The following is a 16,576-nucleotide window of genomic DNA, read 5'->3' as shown; positions in this document are numbered from 1 at the left end:
TCCAATAGCGTTTGCTATGCTGATTTTAAGAATGCCTTTGTCAGCATTCTGAATCATTTCAGTAGTGTATAATAGTTTTTCACATTACCTGGTTCCCGACCAGCAGTATGTAGTTAGTCCTGTGGGAGGGGCATCTGCAGCAGCCTGTGTCTCCACATGCATTTATCCTCTACTTCACACAATCTCCTTCAGGGAGCACCTGCAGGCCATGCTGGATCAAGTGAAAACCAAGCTCCAGGAGACCCAGCACTCATTGCAGATGAACACAGCGGAGCTACAGACCCTGCAGTCAGACCATGACCTGCTGCTGGAGAGACATAATAAGATGTTGCAGGAGACTGTTACAAAAGAGGCAGAACTGAGGGAAAAGTAAGTCTTTCTTTTACAAAACGTTTTTGTTTTAGTTACTGTTCTGTTGAGCTCCATAGTTTCCATTTGTTTTTATTTTCAACCGATTTGGCGAAGTCTGTGCAGCGCTGTGTAATCAGTGTGCGCTATATAAATAAAGATTATTATTATTATTTTTATTAATATTATTTACAGCTCTATTATTGCATGTCAAAATAATATTCATTGGTGGCCTTTGTATGGGACACAGGTCCCCATTGGGGCCTTTGGGGTCTTCGTGTGAAGATTTCACTATTGTTCAGTAAAGTTGTTTTGCATATATCCACATTGCCTCCCTGATACCACTGTTACATATGTAATGTAGGCTAGGGAAGTAAGAAGACTCATTATGGAGACTTTGCCATTAAAGGCCGCTTCTGCAAGCATGTGGTGATATCAAAGGTGCATGTCCCCTACACAAAGACTGTCATATCTCATTAGACAATATAATATATATAATTCTATAATAAGAATAGATAACTGTGATACAGATATGCTATAACATGTGTTCTTTTTGAGCCACTCTCTTACAAGGCCATTTTACTGTGTGAGCTAAGTTGAGACTACTCATTTTCTGTACTTTTTGTAATTTTAGGCTTAATCCTCTCTCTAGGCACTTTCTCTAACATGACTTCTGTTTTTCAGACTGTGCACACTGCAGTCAGAGAACATGGTCCTAAAGACTGAGCATTCTCAAGTGGTCAGCCAGCTGAGTGCCCAAAATGAGGCCCAGAGGAACAGCTTCAGGGACCAAGTGAGACATTTGCAGGATGACCATAGAAAGACTGTGGAGACGTTACAGCAGCAGCTGACTAAAGTGGAAGCGCAACTTTTCCAAGTTAAAAATGAAATTGCTCTTACAAGTAGGTTTCAAACAAAATACTGATAGCTCGTATTAATTCCATCTATGGAGTAGCATTGATGCCAGATTGAAGGAACTATAGTGTACTTAATGATTGTAAAGTAGAATAACTGAGATGCATGATCACCAAGAAGCTTTAAATTAGCCAAATTTTGATAAATTGGTTCCTAAAAGGACATTGGGGTTCTAACGTTTGGCACCTTTTATAAGGGGGAATGGCTCCTTGACGATTGCTGCATTGTTCAACCTCAGTCTTCAAGTGAAAGATACAAAGCTATAAGATTCAAAAAGTATTGTGTACGGCAGAATGAAGACACTTCATCCGCCTCAGTGGACTCAATAATCCCATGAAGTCCCTACCATTGAAATGGTGTAAATCTATTAATTAATCTTCTTCTCCATGTTTTATTTTCTGTATTGTCGCAAAGAGAATTCTAAGGCTACATACACATGACCGTAGGGAGAGGTATGTAGACTGCAAGCTTGTGGCCGTACATGTGTCCCTCATAGACTGCAATGGGCGCAGGGAGCAATATGGTACATGAACTATTACATCAAGCATTCCAATGGAGAGGGGAGGGGTCACCCCTCCTCCTCTCCATGCAGTTGACGTGTGCATGCGGCCTTAGCTTGTCATTACAGTGTGTTAATTGATTATTCTTGTAACATGTATTCAGCTGGAACCTGTGTGGGAGACAAATGAGAACAAACATGATTTTGGTTATGCAGATTAGGCTGCTTTCACATTGTGGTTCGAATATACTTCCCCATAGTAGGCTATTGCACCCGGCAGCAGTACAGTGGGCACACACGGCACCGTAACGTGCACATGGATAAGATGGAGCATGCTCTATGTTTTCCCATGTTAACGGCCGGGTGCCATGCCTCGCTATGGACAGGGGAGGGGTGAGCAGCTCCTCTCCAGCGTGCTGCCATATGCTCGTCTGGGCAAGCATACGGCAGTGTAAAACTAGCCTAACAAGTAAATGCACAATGTTTCCGACATGTCGCTATCACATGATAACTTGTGCTCCAGATAGAATAGCTTAGAGTGCCATAAATAACATCTGCTAGTAGAACATTTTCATAGGTGGCCTTTTTCCTTCTAAGATTCTGTTATCTTGCAGTTTCTGATAGCTGGGAATCCAACCAATGTGACCCCTATTGATGCGGTTAAAAAATGTCCACAAGATGCATGTTGAGCAGTGGGACACATGCTTATGTCTGGAGGACAGATAAAGGTTGGAATAGTGATGTCCATATTTGTGTACTGTGAGGGTCCAAGTGGTCAAATCCCCAGCAGTCAGATAATTATTCACAAAATAGGGTAGACCACCCCTAATGTGGCGTTTGTGTATTCTGCACCTAAAATGCAGAGGAGGGGTGTAGGAAGGAAATGCATTTCCCTTCCCTACATTCTCATGTGTTCATTATTATTAGCGATACATTCCTGCATTATTTTTTATTTTCTTTCCCTTAGGTCCCTCAGGTACCCAGCAGCCTCTGAAAAGCTCACGGGAAAGGAGACCAGCTGATCTTCATATCCTGGATTTATATTCAAGTGCCAGGGAGGAAGGAGAAGGAATGGAAACCACGGATAATGAATCTGTGTCCTCTGCCAGCACACATGTAGCAACTTTAGAACAGCTCCTCACCTCTCCTGAATTGAAAACCGGTAAATATTGGGGATATTTATCAGCCGCTTAGGGTTTGTTACTTTTTAGGCTTCATTTGTGCAAAACTGTTAAAAACCCAGAAGGGGTATACCAATAGCATGTAGTGGGAAGGGCTACTACCAGCTTTCAATCAGCCTGAGTAGATTTACAAGGCACATGACAGAGAATATAACTAATTTTTTTAAATGATTTTACAGTCAGCACTTCTATAAATTCCTTGTGCTTGAGTTTCAAAATCCAAATCCATAGTCCTATGTGAGATCAAGACTGTGCACTGCTAAGTTGTAATGCAAATCAATTATTGTGCCACACATTACTTCTGTGTTGTGACATTTCTGCCCTCTGGGCCTTTGAAAAAGTATTGTGGAGCATACAGGCACCTGTGTTGAGTTTGTCTGCACACTTTGTTTGAAGGTGATTTTATATAGGGTTATATAGGTTTATAAGCACAATTTCATATGCAAATGAGCAGAGAAGAGTCACATTTTTGTCTGAGACAAATTACTTTTAGAGGCTAGAATACTAAGTACACAAAGTACATTCATAAATATTTCTTTTGAAGATAAGACTCTCATTAAATTGCATCAGAATTATGGTTCTTAGAGCTACATAACCAGAGATACAGGCAGTTGTATACTTGGTTAAAAACTCCAGTCTTTATATATTTCTCTAAGGGACTCAGGCTTTTTATTATTTGTTGATGGGAGCTCTGCTGGTGTAGGGAATCTCTGCCAGGTTAGGGTGAAGACACACATGGCGTTTTTGGGCCGTTTTTAGTTAGTGCATTTTCAGATCGTTAAAAACGCATGCGTTTTTTGAAAACGCATGCGTTTTTGACCAGTTTGAATTAAGATAATTGCTCAAACCAGTCAAAAACGCATGCGTTTTTAACGATCTGAAAACACACTAACTAAAAACGGCCTAAAAACGCCATGTGTGTCTTCTCCCTTAGACCTTTTCTAGTGGAGACAATAATAAGTTAAAGTATAAATACCGTATACATGCGCGAGTATAAGCCGAGTTGGGCTGGCAGGCCATGTACTCCAGGTGGGCCTTGACCAATGCATTACCCATCCTCGGCTTATGCTCAAGTCAATAGATTATTCCAGTTTTTTGTGTTTTAAATTAGGGGTCTCGGCTTATACTCGATTATATATACGGTAAATAAAGTATAGCATTTCATTTAAAAAATGTCAATCATAAAACTGACAGGGATGTGGTTTTTCGGATTGACAGGTAAAAATACAATACCTGCCTTTTTATTTAACTGTCCATATGTCTGGTTCTATAGATCACAGAACCCCAAGTCTGATGCGATTTGAAAGATGAGATTCTTATTTTTTTTCATTGTTCTATTCCAAGTCCAAGATAAGACTTTGGAGGTAATTTTTGATTATAAGTAAATAGGCAAGATTTCAAATAAAGTATACATGAATATACAATTGCTTATCATTTTGTTTGTATAAGTTTTCTATATTTGTGACTACGGTAATTTCATGTACACTTGCACACTATTGGAACTTAGAAATTTGCTCCTGGTGTTTTCATTAAGTATTCTAGTACATTAAGCAGGGTCGTGGCAATAGGACGTTTTTCATGGTTGGTGGCAATAGGATGGTTTGGGAAACATCTATTTAATGTGTTGACCACATTTAGTTCTGAGGTTCAATGTTTAGACCGTTTTTTCTTGCTGTCTGGGATAACTCATTACCATTATTCAATTCAATTATTAGTATCTTTGAAATATTTGATAAAAACACAGTCAAAATCATAGCTATTATTAAAATGGTAATTAAGACAAGACAAGAAAGATCCATAGACTCCTCTCCAACAATCTGTGTAAAGTCCAGTTTTGGAAAATAACATTGTACTTGAGAACACAACATTACACTTGAGAACACAACATTACATGATTGGTGTACTGTTGTGCCTGGCAGCTCTGAATACTACCTTATCTAATGGTTTAATGCTTTTTTTATAATATAACTTATTTGTGCCTATTTGTAGCTGTAGACATCACCCAGTGGCAACCAGAACTTTCTAAGGAAGAATTAACAGAGAAGCTCAACACCACATTAAAGAGCGTAGAGCATCTGAGTGGTCTTTTACATGAAACAGAAGCAACCAACGCCATGCTCATGGAGCAAATAACAGTACGTCACTTTATCAATTCATAACAACTATGTATTTTATTCTGATTCTGTCCAAAGTCTGGCATTAATGCTGCAAAGCAAAAAATGGCAACTTGGCTAATCTGCTTATCGTCCAAGGGACTTTTCAGTAATAGGCAATTATGTTTGATTGTGGGGGGAGCTCGGCCTTTTCAGTGATCAGCTGTCCAGCCCTAATAAACACAGCAGAGGGCTGTAAGCATTTACCTCTGTTCTCTTTAGTGGGCAGAAGCTGTAATTGCAGCTATGGCTCCCATTCATTTCCTAAGGATAGGCCATCAATGTTAATTCCTAATCTGATTCCAATTATAGAACTGTTCAAGTGTTCTACTGTTCTGAAGTAGCCAGAACTGTTATAAAATCCTGGTCTAGCCAGGTAGGTCATGGTCACCGACAACTTTCAAAGGAAATCTACTATACAAATCAAGCATGATAAACCAGGGACAGTAACTCATGGATCCAGGCACTGTGACTGTGGTAATCTTCTTATATTTGTTATCCATGACATCCATCCTTCAGAAATAAACTTTTTAAAATTATGCTAATGAGCCTAAAGGGCTACTGTGGTTGTTTCCAGAGCCCCTTTGTGCTGTAGCTTCACAGGCTGTTACACTGTGCCAGAGCACTTCCCCCTCCCACTGTGTGCTGAAACTTCACTAATTTCTGCTGCAGTGAGATTACTTTAGGCAGAGAGAAGTTGAAGTGCTTGGAGAGCAGAGGGGAGGGCCAGGCAGTGTAACAGACTCTGAACCTGCAGCATGAGCCCTTCTAGCTCATTGGTATAATTTTAAAAATTGATCTCAGAGGGAAGGTCATGGATAACAAATCTAAGAAGATGTCCACAATCACAGTACCTGGGTTTATGAGTAAGTGCCCCAGGTTTATCCATGCTTGATTTTGATGGTAGATTTCCTTTAAACGGATACCATGTATTACTATATTACGTTAAACACACATTTTTGCTGCAGTGACTACCTAGATCTTCCCTGCACCCATTTTGAGTATCCTCCTCGCCATGTAGCTGTGTTTTGAAAACAGATTGTTCAGTCTGTGTCATTTACATGTATGTCATTTTCATTTTTGTGACCACATTTTCTTGTCTTAGCTCCTTAAGAATGAAATTCGTCGTCTAGAAAGGAATCAGGAAAGAGAAAAATCTGTAGCAAACTTGGAATATCTGAAAAACGTCCTGTTGCAGTTCATTTTTCTCAAGGCGGGCAGTGAACGACAGCGCCTTCTTCCAGTTATAGATACTATGTTGCAACTAAGTCCTGAAGAGAAAGGAAAACTGTTTGCCATTGCTCAGGGTAGGATATTATTGTAATACATACACTGTGTTGCATTGACATGTTTGAGAAATATGGGGGAGATATTTTTTTTTTATGATGCTAATAATTTATTGTAAAAGTCATTTAAAATGCTTTTTTAGACACAATTTATTGCCTGCCATGCATTCTAATTTTGATGCTGGCACTTTAATATTCATAAATTTCCATTTTTGTGCTTATCAGTATTTTTACACACAAAAATAAAATATTGTAGTAATGTTTTTATGTATTTTTTTTGTAGGGGAAGAAGAGTCTGCAGCACAGCCACCTGGTTGGGCCTCTTACCTCCACAGCTGGTCGGGGCTTCGGTAGTTCTAAAGTTCTCAATCGATCTACTACAAACTTTCCAGATTTGCACTATCAGTTCCCCCTTTGTTTCTGTTTTTTTTTTTTTTAATAGCCTTGATTGTAAAACTGGAACCTACATGTCTACACAAACAAGAAAAAAACTGAGTGCCTATTTAAATTTTCAGTGATTAATATTTTGAAGGAAATCAATGTGCACATCACACTTTCTGATAATTGTTCACTTTGTACTTTTTTAATTTATAAGTTACTTTATCAAAGATGATATTTCTGGTTTATTGCAAGTAAATGCCATGTACAAGTTACTTCAATTTCAGATATTTTTCTAAGTCAGCAGAGAGAAGTCTCGTGTTACTCCGCATATTCCGATGGAAACCAAAGAATGGATATGGGTGATAATTGAGCACTTGAGTACCTTTTTAGTATATCTTAAGATAGTGTTTAATTTGAAACATGGGGAAAGGGGTCCTAAACACGCCATTGTTATAAATGACATCTGGGTAGTTCACTTATTGTTGGAGAGCAACTTGGAAATCATTGTAGCTTGGTATAGAATGGTAGGCATTTTTGCAAGGTTCAACTCTTGTTCCTACATATGTTTGTGGTCATCACTCCAGCTTTTGTGATTTAAGCTTTGATAATTCTGATAGTCTTGTACAAAGTCTAATTACAAGATAATACAGACATCTTTGATTGTGAAAAATGTGCACATTTAAGTTACAGCTTGGTAGTTTCTTACAATAAGGCTACATTCACACTGCTGTTGCCCGCCGTACCATAGCACGGCGGGCACCTGCAACGCACGGGGAGAGGAGGAGGAGGTGAACGCAGCTCATCCCGCCCCTCTTCATAGGAACATATGGCGCACTGCGCCGGACTATGGAGAAAGATAGGACATGTCCAATCTTTTTCCGGAGTACGGAGCGGTGTGTTGGTGCCGCACGTGTGCTGCACCGTACCGCTCCCGTAGGGCGCCGTGTGCCCATTGCCATCTATGGGGGACGTATATTGGCCGTATATACGTTCCCCTTGCAGCAGTGTGAATGCAGGCTAAGTGGGGTGATCTGCACAACCTTTGTTTGTCTGTGTTTGTTTGTTTTTTTGTTTACAAATGTGAAATCTAATGTAAATAGCTGCTGAAACTGTGCAATGAAAGCGTAGCGGAAGAGAGGGATGTCATTTTTACTCTTAATGCTAAGTTGCAATATTTAATGTTACTCTATTGACTTGACATTGACATTAATTAAAACTAGGTACCAAAACATCGCAGCCAATGTAGTGATAGAAATGTAGACGGCGGATGTTTGTACTCTCTCCCATGTGAAGAAAAATTTGCATGGGAAGTGCTGCAGAAATATATAGCTGCACATTGAGGTTATTTTATTATTAGACATTTTCATTAAATTATTCACTTTAGTCTTCCTATTATGAGTTGCTTAAATTGGCTTTTCTGTCGTAGAAATTTATGGCAAATCCACAGAATAGCTGTTCGTACAGATGCATGTCCCACCTCTCTCCAGAATGTGGGCCCGGGGTCACCCACCACTCTCAAATGAAGAGTTGGCCATGTATACATTTGCCTCTAAGATGTGATCTAAATGTTTGATTTGGTAATTCCCCTTTTGTCTACCAGCAGTTTAGATCATACAAAGCTGCAGGCATGGTTAGATAGATAGAAGCCCTGGAAATCTGTGAAACCATGATTTTTATGTGCGGTGTGAAAAAATTTATTTATATTTCAGGATTGTAGCTGGACTTGGAGCACAAGGGTAATGTCCTTGTACTGCTCTGCACTGAACTGCTCCACGGCCCCTCCCCTCTTTGAAGCTGAACAATGCAGATACTTACAGCACTGCAGTATAAGAACACTCTCCCGGTGCACCAAATCCAGCTACAATCCTGAAATAAGGATTTATTTTCACTGCCTTACTGCTTCTTACAACACACAGGAAGGTATGATGACACTGTTTTTCAAGGCTGCAACAACACTTTCTAAAACAGCTTTTTTTTTTGTCTTCTTAATGTTCAAGAATGTGCTTTTATGGGAAATGACTAACTTTATCAACATAAGACGGTTTATACTTTTGTCAGTAATAGATGTAGTGCATGTACAGTCATGGTAATATTACTCCTCCAAGTATTGCAGCTTTTCTCCAGATCTGCATTCAGAAAATAATGAAAACTATATTGGCACAGAAATATTGATGGGGAGATTTATCATAAGTGTCCAAGAGTAGAACTGCTCTAGTTGCTCATGAAAACCAATCAGAGATCATCTTTCATTTTCCCACAGCTGTTTATATAATTAAAGCTTGAACACTGATTGGTTGCCATGGGCAGCTAGATCCGTTTTACTGTACTTCAGACACTTCTGTTAAATCTCCCCCTATGTTGTCCGCATGCTGAGAAGGATCAATAGATTTTTCTACTCTTTGATTTTCTATTTGGGTGATGAAGGTAATTTGAATAAATGTATTGTGTCTGGATGGAATGAATGGATGTTTTTTTTCCTTCTGTGAGAGGCTTCATCTGATTATCTCAAAGGTGGAGATCTCTGTTTATCTGCAGATAAATCAGATTGATGTTATGTATACGAGTATATTCAAAAAACAAACCAGAACACACACAACTGACTAATTGGGCTAATTGGGATATATAAAGCTTATATAAAATGTTGATTGTATTGAAGTATGTAAAGAATTCTTGTACACGAAAGAGCATACCCTTGTTATAGCTCGGGAAGCGAGGTTCAGCTAGAGGTCCAAGAAGTCTTTTTTAGAAATGCACAGAATCGTAAAATACCAATGTGATATCTTTCTGAAGCTAAGAAAACTGTGAATAAAAATTGTGATTCCGGCACACTGTAATATCTCTTGTATTAAAGACACTTTGATTCCTCATCAGTTCCTATTCTCTTCATTTGTAGGATCATACACTTCTCATGTGTATAATCTGATTTCTCTCCACATCCTGAATGGCTGATCTTGTGTTTTATGGCATTTCCGTAGGAACGGAGCTGTTTGAAAGTGTAATTAAAGGGAACCTATCACCATATTTTGACAAATACAGATAGTGACAGGTTTCCATAGAGCCCTATTAACTAACTGAAACCTTTCTTTTAGCTAAAAATAGTTTTCAACGTCTACCCCATGTATGTATCTGGTCACATGGCAGTATCATGGCTTAATCACTGGACGCCCCCATGGACTTCTCCTCTCCATTCCCAATGCATGTTGCGGTGATTTCATGTGATAAGATAAATACATGGGGAAGAGTTTGCAAATGTAACGGAGTTAAACGACCTTGGATGACTTCACCCTGGTCACATGACATTAAGTGCCCAATGATGATGTATTAGAGCTCTCTCAATGTTCCACATAGCAGCATGTTCTGTGGCAGTAAGGGTATATTCACACGCGGTATGCCCGCCATGCGGGCATACTGCCGTGTGCTGGAGAGGAGGAGGTGACCCCTCCTCCCTCCATAGAGAATAGCGGCGCACAGCCACACACACCGAAAGATAGAGCATATTCTATCTTTTTGCGGTGTGCGGCCTGTATGGGCACCGTATGTGCGCCGCCCCGCTATTGCCGTCTATGGGGACGTACATGCAACCACAAATTTGCGGCCGCATGTACGTCCCCACTGACGGCCATGTGAATGAGCCCTAAGACCTGTCAATCAGGAACAAGGAGGGTGGGCAATGCAGTAACTAGTGAATATGCCGTGCCTCATTGGACTCACAAAACTGATTTTGTTAACCTTGCAGCCATGGTAAGGAATAATTTAGGGATAAGGGCAATGCTTTTTAATTATGGCTTTTAATGAAGTATTTATTTTGGGTGGGTTAATTTACATGACAGGTTTTTAACTTTTCTTACCATCTGCTCCTGCAAGACTCTTGTAATTTTGTCATCTTCATCTCTAAAAAGCCAAAACACTTTTTAATTTTGTGTAAACATTGCCCTATAGGGGCTTGTTTTATATTTTTGTGAAATGACATATACATTTTTCTAATGACACCATTTAATAGTCTATGTAATACATTGAGAACATTTTAACATCTTCTGGGAGTGGAAATGAATATTAAATACAATTCTGCCCTTAGATTTTGTATTTTCTAACTAGAACCATTAAACTTATTCTGCAGGTAAATACATGATTTACAGTTTTTACTGCAATTTACTTCAAACTTTGTGTGAAATGTTTATACCTTAACAAAACAAAAAAAAAAATTATAAAAGTGTTTGAATTTAATGACATTATTCATGTTATGTAGCTCTGTTGTGGAAAAAAAATGCAATGTATTTTCTTTTTCCTTTGATTCTTTTTTTTACTGTTTGCAAATCTAAAAAAACAAATGTTATTTATCCCAATCTCCTATTCTGATGACTGAGGAAAGAGGGTCCAACAGTTGATCCCCTGTGGATAGGGGATAAATATTTCTGCACCCGTTTAATGAATGTCCCATGTTACCAAGGTGTTAGTTACAAAAATCTGACATTTGATTGGAATAAAATATAGATCCGCTTTAAAAAGCTGTTGATACTCTTTCTTACAACTGTATCTTTGTCAGTTTTATGTTTCCTATTCCTATCTACATATCAAACCAGTCTGCTGGCTTTTGAGGTCAAAGTCTGATTTCTGCACCCTGTTAATCAAAAGGTAACATTGTACTTGGAAGAGATCCCAACATAGTTACAATACAGACACCCACATGATAAAGCAGCTTTTAAGTTATTTAATGGAGCATACAGGAACTCGTTGATCACCATGTGAACTGGTGTAATGTTTAGGTAATGTTTAGTTTTCCTTTAATACATTAGGAAAAACGCATAGTTTTGCCGTGTAAAACCAGTGAATTAAAATTTTAATGAGGTATTCCCATCTTAACTATTCATGACCTGTCATAAGTAGATGATAGATGCGGGTCCTAATGTAGTATTGCAGTACCTTATAGGGTACTCATGATTTTAACTATTTATACTTGCAGGGTGGGCTTTAGTACTATGTAAAGAAATATGTTATTAAGCTTTAGCAGCATCCTGGAGAAAAACTACTTTCAAAAGTATGCTAATTCATAATTCATCTAGCAATTATGCACACCTCAATTCTTTCAAGTACTCCCACTTTCTCCCACCCAGCAAATGCGGCTGCTTGATGGGGATGTACACTGCGCATGTGTAAGACTTCCCAAGAGCCGGATGATGTCACCGGCTCTGGAGAAGATGGGTGGGAGTAAATGAAAGAATTTAGGTGTGCAAAATTACTAGATGAAGTATAAATAGTTAAAATCATGACTACCTAAGTGGTAGCTTTCCTTTAAAGAACAACTGAATAGGTATTTTTCCCCACAAATCAATAGCTCTTGAGATGTAGGACAACTTTTCCTATTATCTTTGTGACCTATATCCAGCAGTTTTTTTGCTATACCCCTCAGATTATCTCAGTGCTGAAGTAGCTGCTTCCTCTGCCTGTGCTAATAAACCCTGTGAATCCGACAGATAAAAAACAAATCTATGGACTCCTGGGAAGGGAAGGGGCTGCTGCTCCCTGTTCACAGTGGAGCTCTTTCGGTGTATGTAACAGATGACTCCCACAGAACTTTCTGTCTCTCTCCTCACCTCAACCTCAACCTTCCCCCAATCTTTTACTCACATCTCCCCTCACATCTAAAATAGCTCCCCCCCCCCCCCCCCCCGGCAGTTGCTTCTCACCTCACTAAAATCTTCAATACCTCTGTCTCTTCTGGTGTTGTTCCCTTTTCTTTCAAGTATGCTGCTGTTACCCCATTACTAGAAACCTTCTCTGCACCCGTCCAGTGCTGTCAACTACCGACCAGTCTATAATCTTCCTTTAATCTCCAAACTCCTGTAACACCTGTTCTATTCTTGACTAACCCGCTATCTCTCAGAACTCCCTCCAGCTAAAACCCTGTCTGGTTTTCGGACCATACATTCCACTGAAACGGCTCTTTCTAAAGTCTCCAATGATCTCCTTGCTGCTATGTCTGAAGGTAACTATTCTCTCCTCATTCTTATGGCTCTCTCAGCAGTATTTAATACTGTGGACAACAGCTTCTCCTCAGGAGGCTTCGCTCTATTGGCCTGAAGGACACTGCACTCTATTGGTTTTCTTCCTATCTCTCTGACCGCACTTTCAGTGTCTCCTTTTCTGACTCTTTCTCTTCTCATCTTCCTCTCAGTGTCGGGATTCCTCAGGGCTCAGCCCTAGGTCCTCTTCTCTTTTTCCCTCCTACACTGCCCCCATTTTAAAAACCATCAGCAGATTGGGTTTCCAGTATCATTTCTATGCTGATGACACCCAATTATATACTTCTGCAAGTAGCATCACCCCTGCTCTATTTCAGAACGACATGCCATCATGTCTTCTCTCTTCTTAAAACTTAATCTTTCTAAGACTGAACTTCTTGTTGTTTCACCATCTATTAATCAACCCGACCGTCACCATAAAGCAGCAGATCCGCTATCTTGGGGTTGTGCTCTATGCTTTGCACTGTATATTCAATCTCTTAATTGCTCTTGCTGCATGCATCTCAGAAACATCTCTACAGTTGAAACTTCTAAAATGCTAATTGATGAACTGATTCACTCTCAACTAGACTACTGCAACTCCCTACCATTCTGTCTTACACTCACTAAACCGCTCTCCTCTCCAATCTATTCTTAATGCAGTAGCCAGGCTTGTCTTTCAGACGAAAAGCTACACGGATGCTTCTGTGACAGTCATTGTACTGGTTGCCTGTCTATTTCCGCATACTGATTTAAATAATCACCCTCATCCACAAAGCTCTGAATATTGCTGCACATCTCTACCTCTCCTCTCTTATCTCAGTCTATTGCCCAACCCATGCTCTTCAGACTTGCCAGTGATATTAGATTATTCTATACCTTAATTGGAACCTCTCTCACTCATGTCTTGAGGACTTCACACAAGCTGCACCAATTCTCTGGAATGCCCTTCTCTGGACTATCGGACTAATAGCCAACCTCCAAAGTTTTAACTGTGCTCTTAAAACCCCTGTCTTTTGGCAGGCCTATCACTCTCGCTAATTGCATGAAATTTCAACTTTCTCTTTATTATCCCAATCTGTGTTCTCCCGTCTGTTATCTGTCAAATACCATATACCAGTGATGGCAAACCTTTTAGAGACCAAGTGCCCAAACAACAACCAAAATCCTCTTATTTACCATGAAGTGCCAACATGCCATTTTAAGCAATAACTTATTGTTACCTGTTCTTCCACATCTTTTAATTGTATCGGCCGCCCGAGGCGGCAAAGGAGGGCAAATTCAGACTATGGTTCCAGCTTCCCTCCAGGGTCTCTCTGTACAGGAAGAATGGTGGGTCCAACAGGAAGAGCTCCAAAGATCTTCTGTGAAAACCTTTTCATTTTTCCTGCAGTTCCAAACAGTCAATGAAGTGCACTTTAAAATAGCGCTGAGGGCAGCATCTCTTAAGTTGCCTGGGACTGCAGGAAGATTTGGTGGATTTGGTCCAGTTTTGTGAACTCTGTCCTGAGGCGATGGCCTAAGTGCCCACAAAAAGGGCTCTGAGTGCCACCTCTGGCACCCGTGCCATAGGTTCGCCACCGCTGCCATATACCAAGCTCCAGGCTTCTCAGCAGTCCCACTGAACTTGGACTTTTGCTGCTGCTTGAACCAGTCATATATACATTTTTATTTATTAAATTACTGAATTCTGTTCCCTTATAAAGAATACCTCATGTGTCACTCCCTTCATCCTCATAGACTGTAAGCTCTTGTGATTAGGGCCCTTACTCCGATTGTTCCATATGACTGTACTCTGTAATGTGATATTATATTTGTATATGTCCCAAATGAGTAGCAAAGCGTTACAGAATATGATGGAGCTATATAAATAAAGATTATTGTTAATACCTGCAATAATAAATTGACTGATTATCAGGGTAGGGGTTTCATGTCAGAAAGCAATGATACAATAGATTGATGTAGCACTACTACATTGTGACTAGTGAATTGGGGGTGACTGACTATACATTTTAGTGACTGGTACAATGATATTTAGGATTGTACAGTTGCCCTGCAACACTAGCCTTAGTTTCAGCAAGATTAATATACGATATTAATAGATAATGGAGTCCCACACTCACTGTTTTCATCTATCCATGGAAATAGTCATAAATGTTTGTCTAAGATCACACTGCTGAGACTTCTTATTCTCCAAAGCACGTTAATGCTTTATACCGGGGACTGTGAACCATTTAGATGCCAAGTGCCCAAACTACAGCCAAAAACCTACTTATTTACTATAAAGTGCCAACATAGCAACTTAAGCAGTAACTTGTTGTTCCCTGCTCTGCCATAGCTTTCAATAGTTTTTCCTCCTTGGGTACACCATTGGCGTTTAAAGGTAGAGGGGTAATTTGGATTATCATTGTAGATTCCCTCCAGGGTCCCCTTGAACAGAAAGAATTGCAGGGCAGAAGCTCCAATGATAAACCCTGTCCTCACCACCTTGTTTCTCCTGCAGTCCCGGGAAATAACACTTAAAATTAGCGCTGCCCACACCACATTCTGGGAGACACAATCCAAATTTCATTTTTAAATGTTATTGGTGTCCTGAGGACAAAATTACTGTTTTAGACTGTTGGAAGAACATGTTGCAATAAGTTACTGCTTAAATTGCCATGTTGGTACTTTGCGATAAATATGTGAGTTTTGGGTTGCCATTTGGGCACTTGATCTGCTCTATACCAACACTGATGATATTGGGCAGAAAGGGCTGCTATCATTTGCAGCACACCATGAAAGTCGTAAAAACTGTACACGAAAGCAATGGCGCATATGAGCCTATTTTTTTTCCCTTTGCCTAGTATAGTGCACTGACACTAGGAAGTACAAGCCTCATACAAATTTGTAAACAAAAATAAAGTTATGGCTTTTGAGAAGAGGAGCGCAAAAAAAAAATGCAAAATGGAAAAGGGTTAATCTGTGTAGCATTAGTATAAGGAATATTATAGTAAACTCACTACACTATAATATCATAGTAAGATCATTCTGCAGAGCAAGAAAATATTCATTTTTTTCACCATAAAACTTCTGCCCCTTCCTCATTTGGGCTGAATGTTGTAGTTAAAAAAAAAATGATATGGGTGATGTCATCCTCGAGCAGTCTTGCTTGAGCTGTCCTACAGGAACGTCTTCTGGTAAACTGATGCACATTTTTGTCTATTTAACAATCTTATACATAAAGCATTTCCACCATTGATAACAAGGCACAGTTGTGTGCTGTTTTCCATATGTACAGGTTTGATGGATGTAGACTTTATTTTTATACTTTTAATTTGCTCTACAGAACATTTGATTGACAATGCCATGAAAGTCTACAGATAACCCATTTCACGTGAACTGACCCATTATGACCCACCAATGTAAAAAATCGCCACCCACTGCGATTTATCAGCCCAAAGTCTCTTGATCAATCCGCTGCGGCAAGGGCAGAAGGGATTTTGTCACTGTATGCTGGCGCACATACCCCTTTAAATCTTTTGTCTGACTAGAAGTCTATGGACATTTTACAAAATGACATGTGATCCTAGTTTTAGGCTAGAAGCACATAACTGTGGTCAGTGTGTGAATCGCAAACCAGCCAGAGTGCAGAGGACAGCACTTTCTACCAAGTCCTTGGCTAAATAATGTTAGGAAAGATTCCTAAGATCTCCACTCCACTTTTAACCCTTTTTTTTTGGGGGGGGGGGGGGGTTAAAAGCCCTTGCATGGCTGTGTGTCTCTGGCCTTTGTCTGTCCTTCAATCTGGAAGTTGTTCAGATATAAAAATACC

General features: G+C 39.7%; 1 protein-coding gene across 4 annotated transcripts in view; it reads left to right on the top strand.

Annotated features, from left to right (window-relative positions):
* Nucleotides 1–9,630, top strand: part of GCC2 (GRIP and coiled-coil domain containing 2) — a 36,303-nt gene extending 26,673 nt beyond the window's left edge. For all 4 annotated transcript variants that reach the window (XM_072135831.1, XM_072135832.1, XM_072135830.1 and 1 more), the window contains exons 18-23: nt 193–369; nt 1,033–1,250; nt 2,730–2,924; nt 4,933–5,078; nt 6,202–6,403; nt 6,666–9,630. In XM_072135831.1, the coding sequence (XP_071991932.1) occupies nt 193–369; nt 1,033–1,250; nt 2,730–2,924; nt 4,933–5,078; nt 6,202–6,403; nt 6,666–6,736 (1,009 nt within the window). In that variant the 3' untranslated portion in view covers nt 6,737–9,630. The remainder of the gene's footprint in view (nt 1–192; nt 370–1,032; nt 1,251–2,729; nt 2,925–4,932; nt 5,079–6,201; nt 6,404–6,665) is intronic.
* The last annotated feature ends 6,946 nt before the right edge of the window (nt 9,631–16,576 follow it).

The sequence above is a fragment of the Engystomops pustulosus genome, chromosome 2, assembly GCF_040894005.1.
Source record: "Engystomops pustulosus chromosome 2, aEngPut4.maternal, whole genome shotgun sequence".
In the NCBI taxonomy this organism is placed as follows: Eukaryota; Metazoa; Chordata; class Amphibia; order Anura; family Leptodactylidae; genus Engystomops; species Engystomops pustulosus.
The sequence above is the reverse complement of the archived record's forward strand: the minus strand, read 5'-3'. Positions and strand labels throughout refer to the sequence as shown.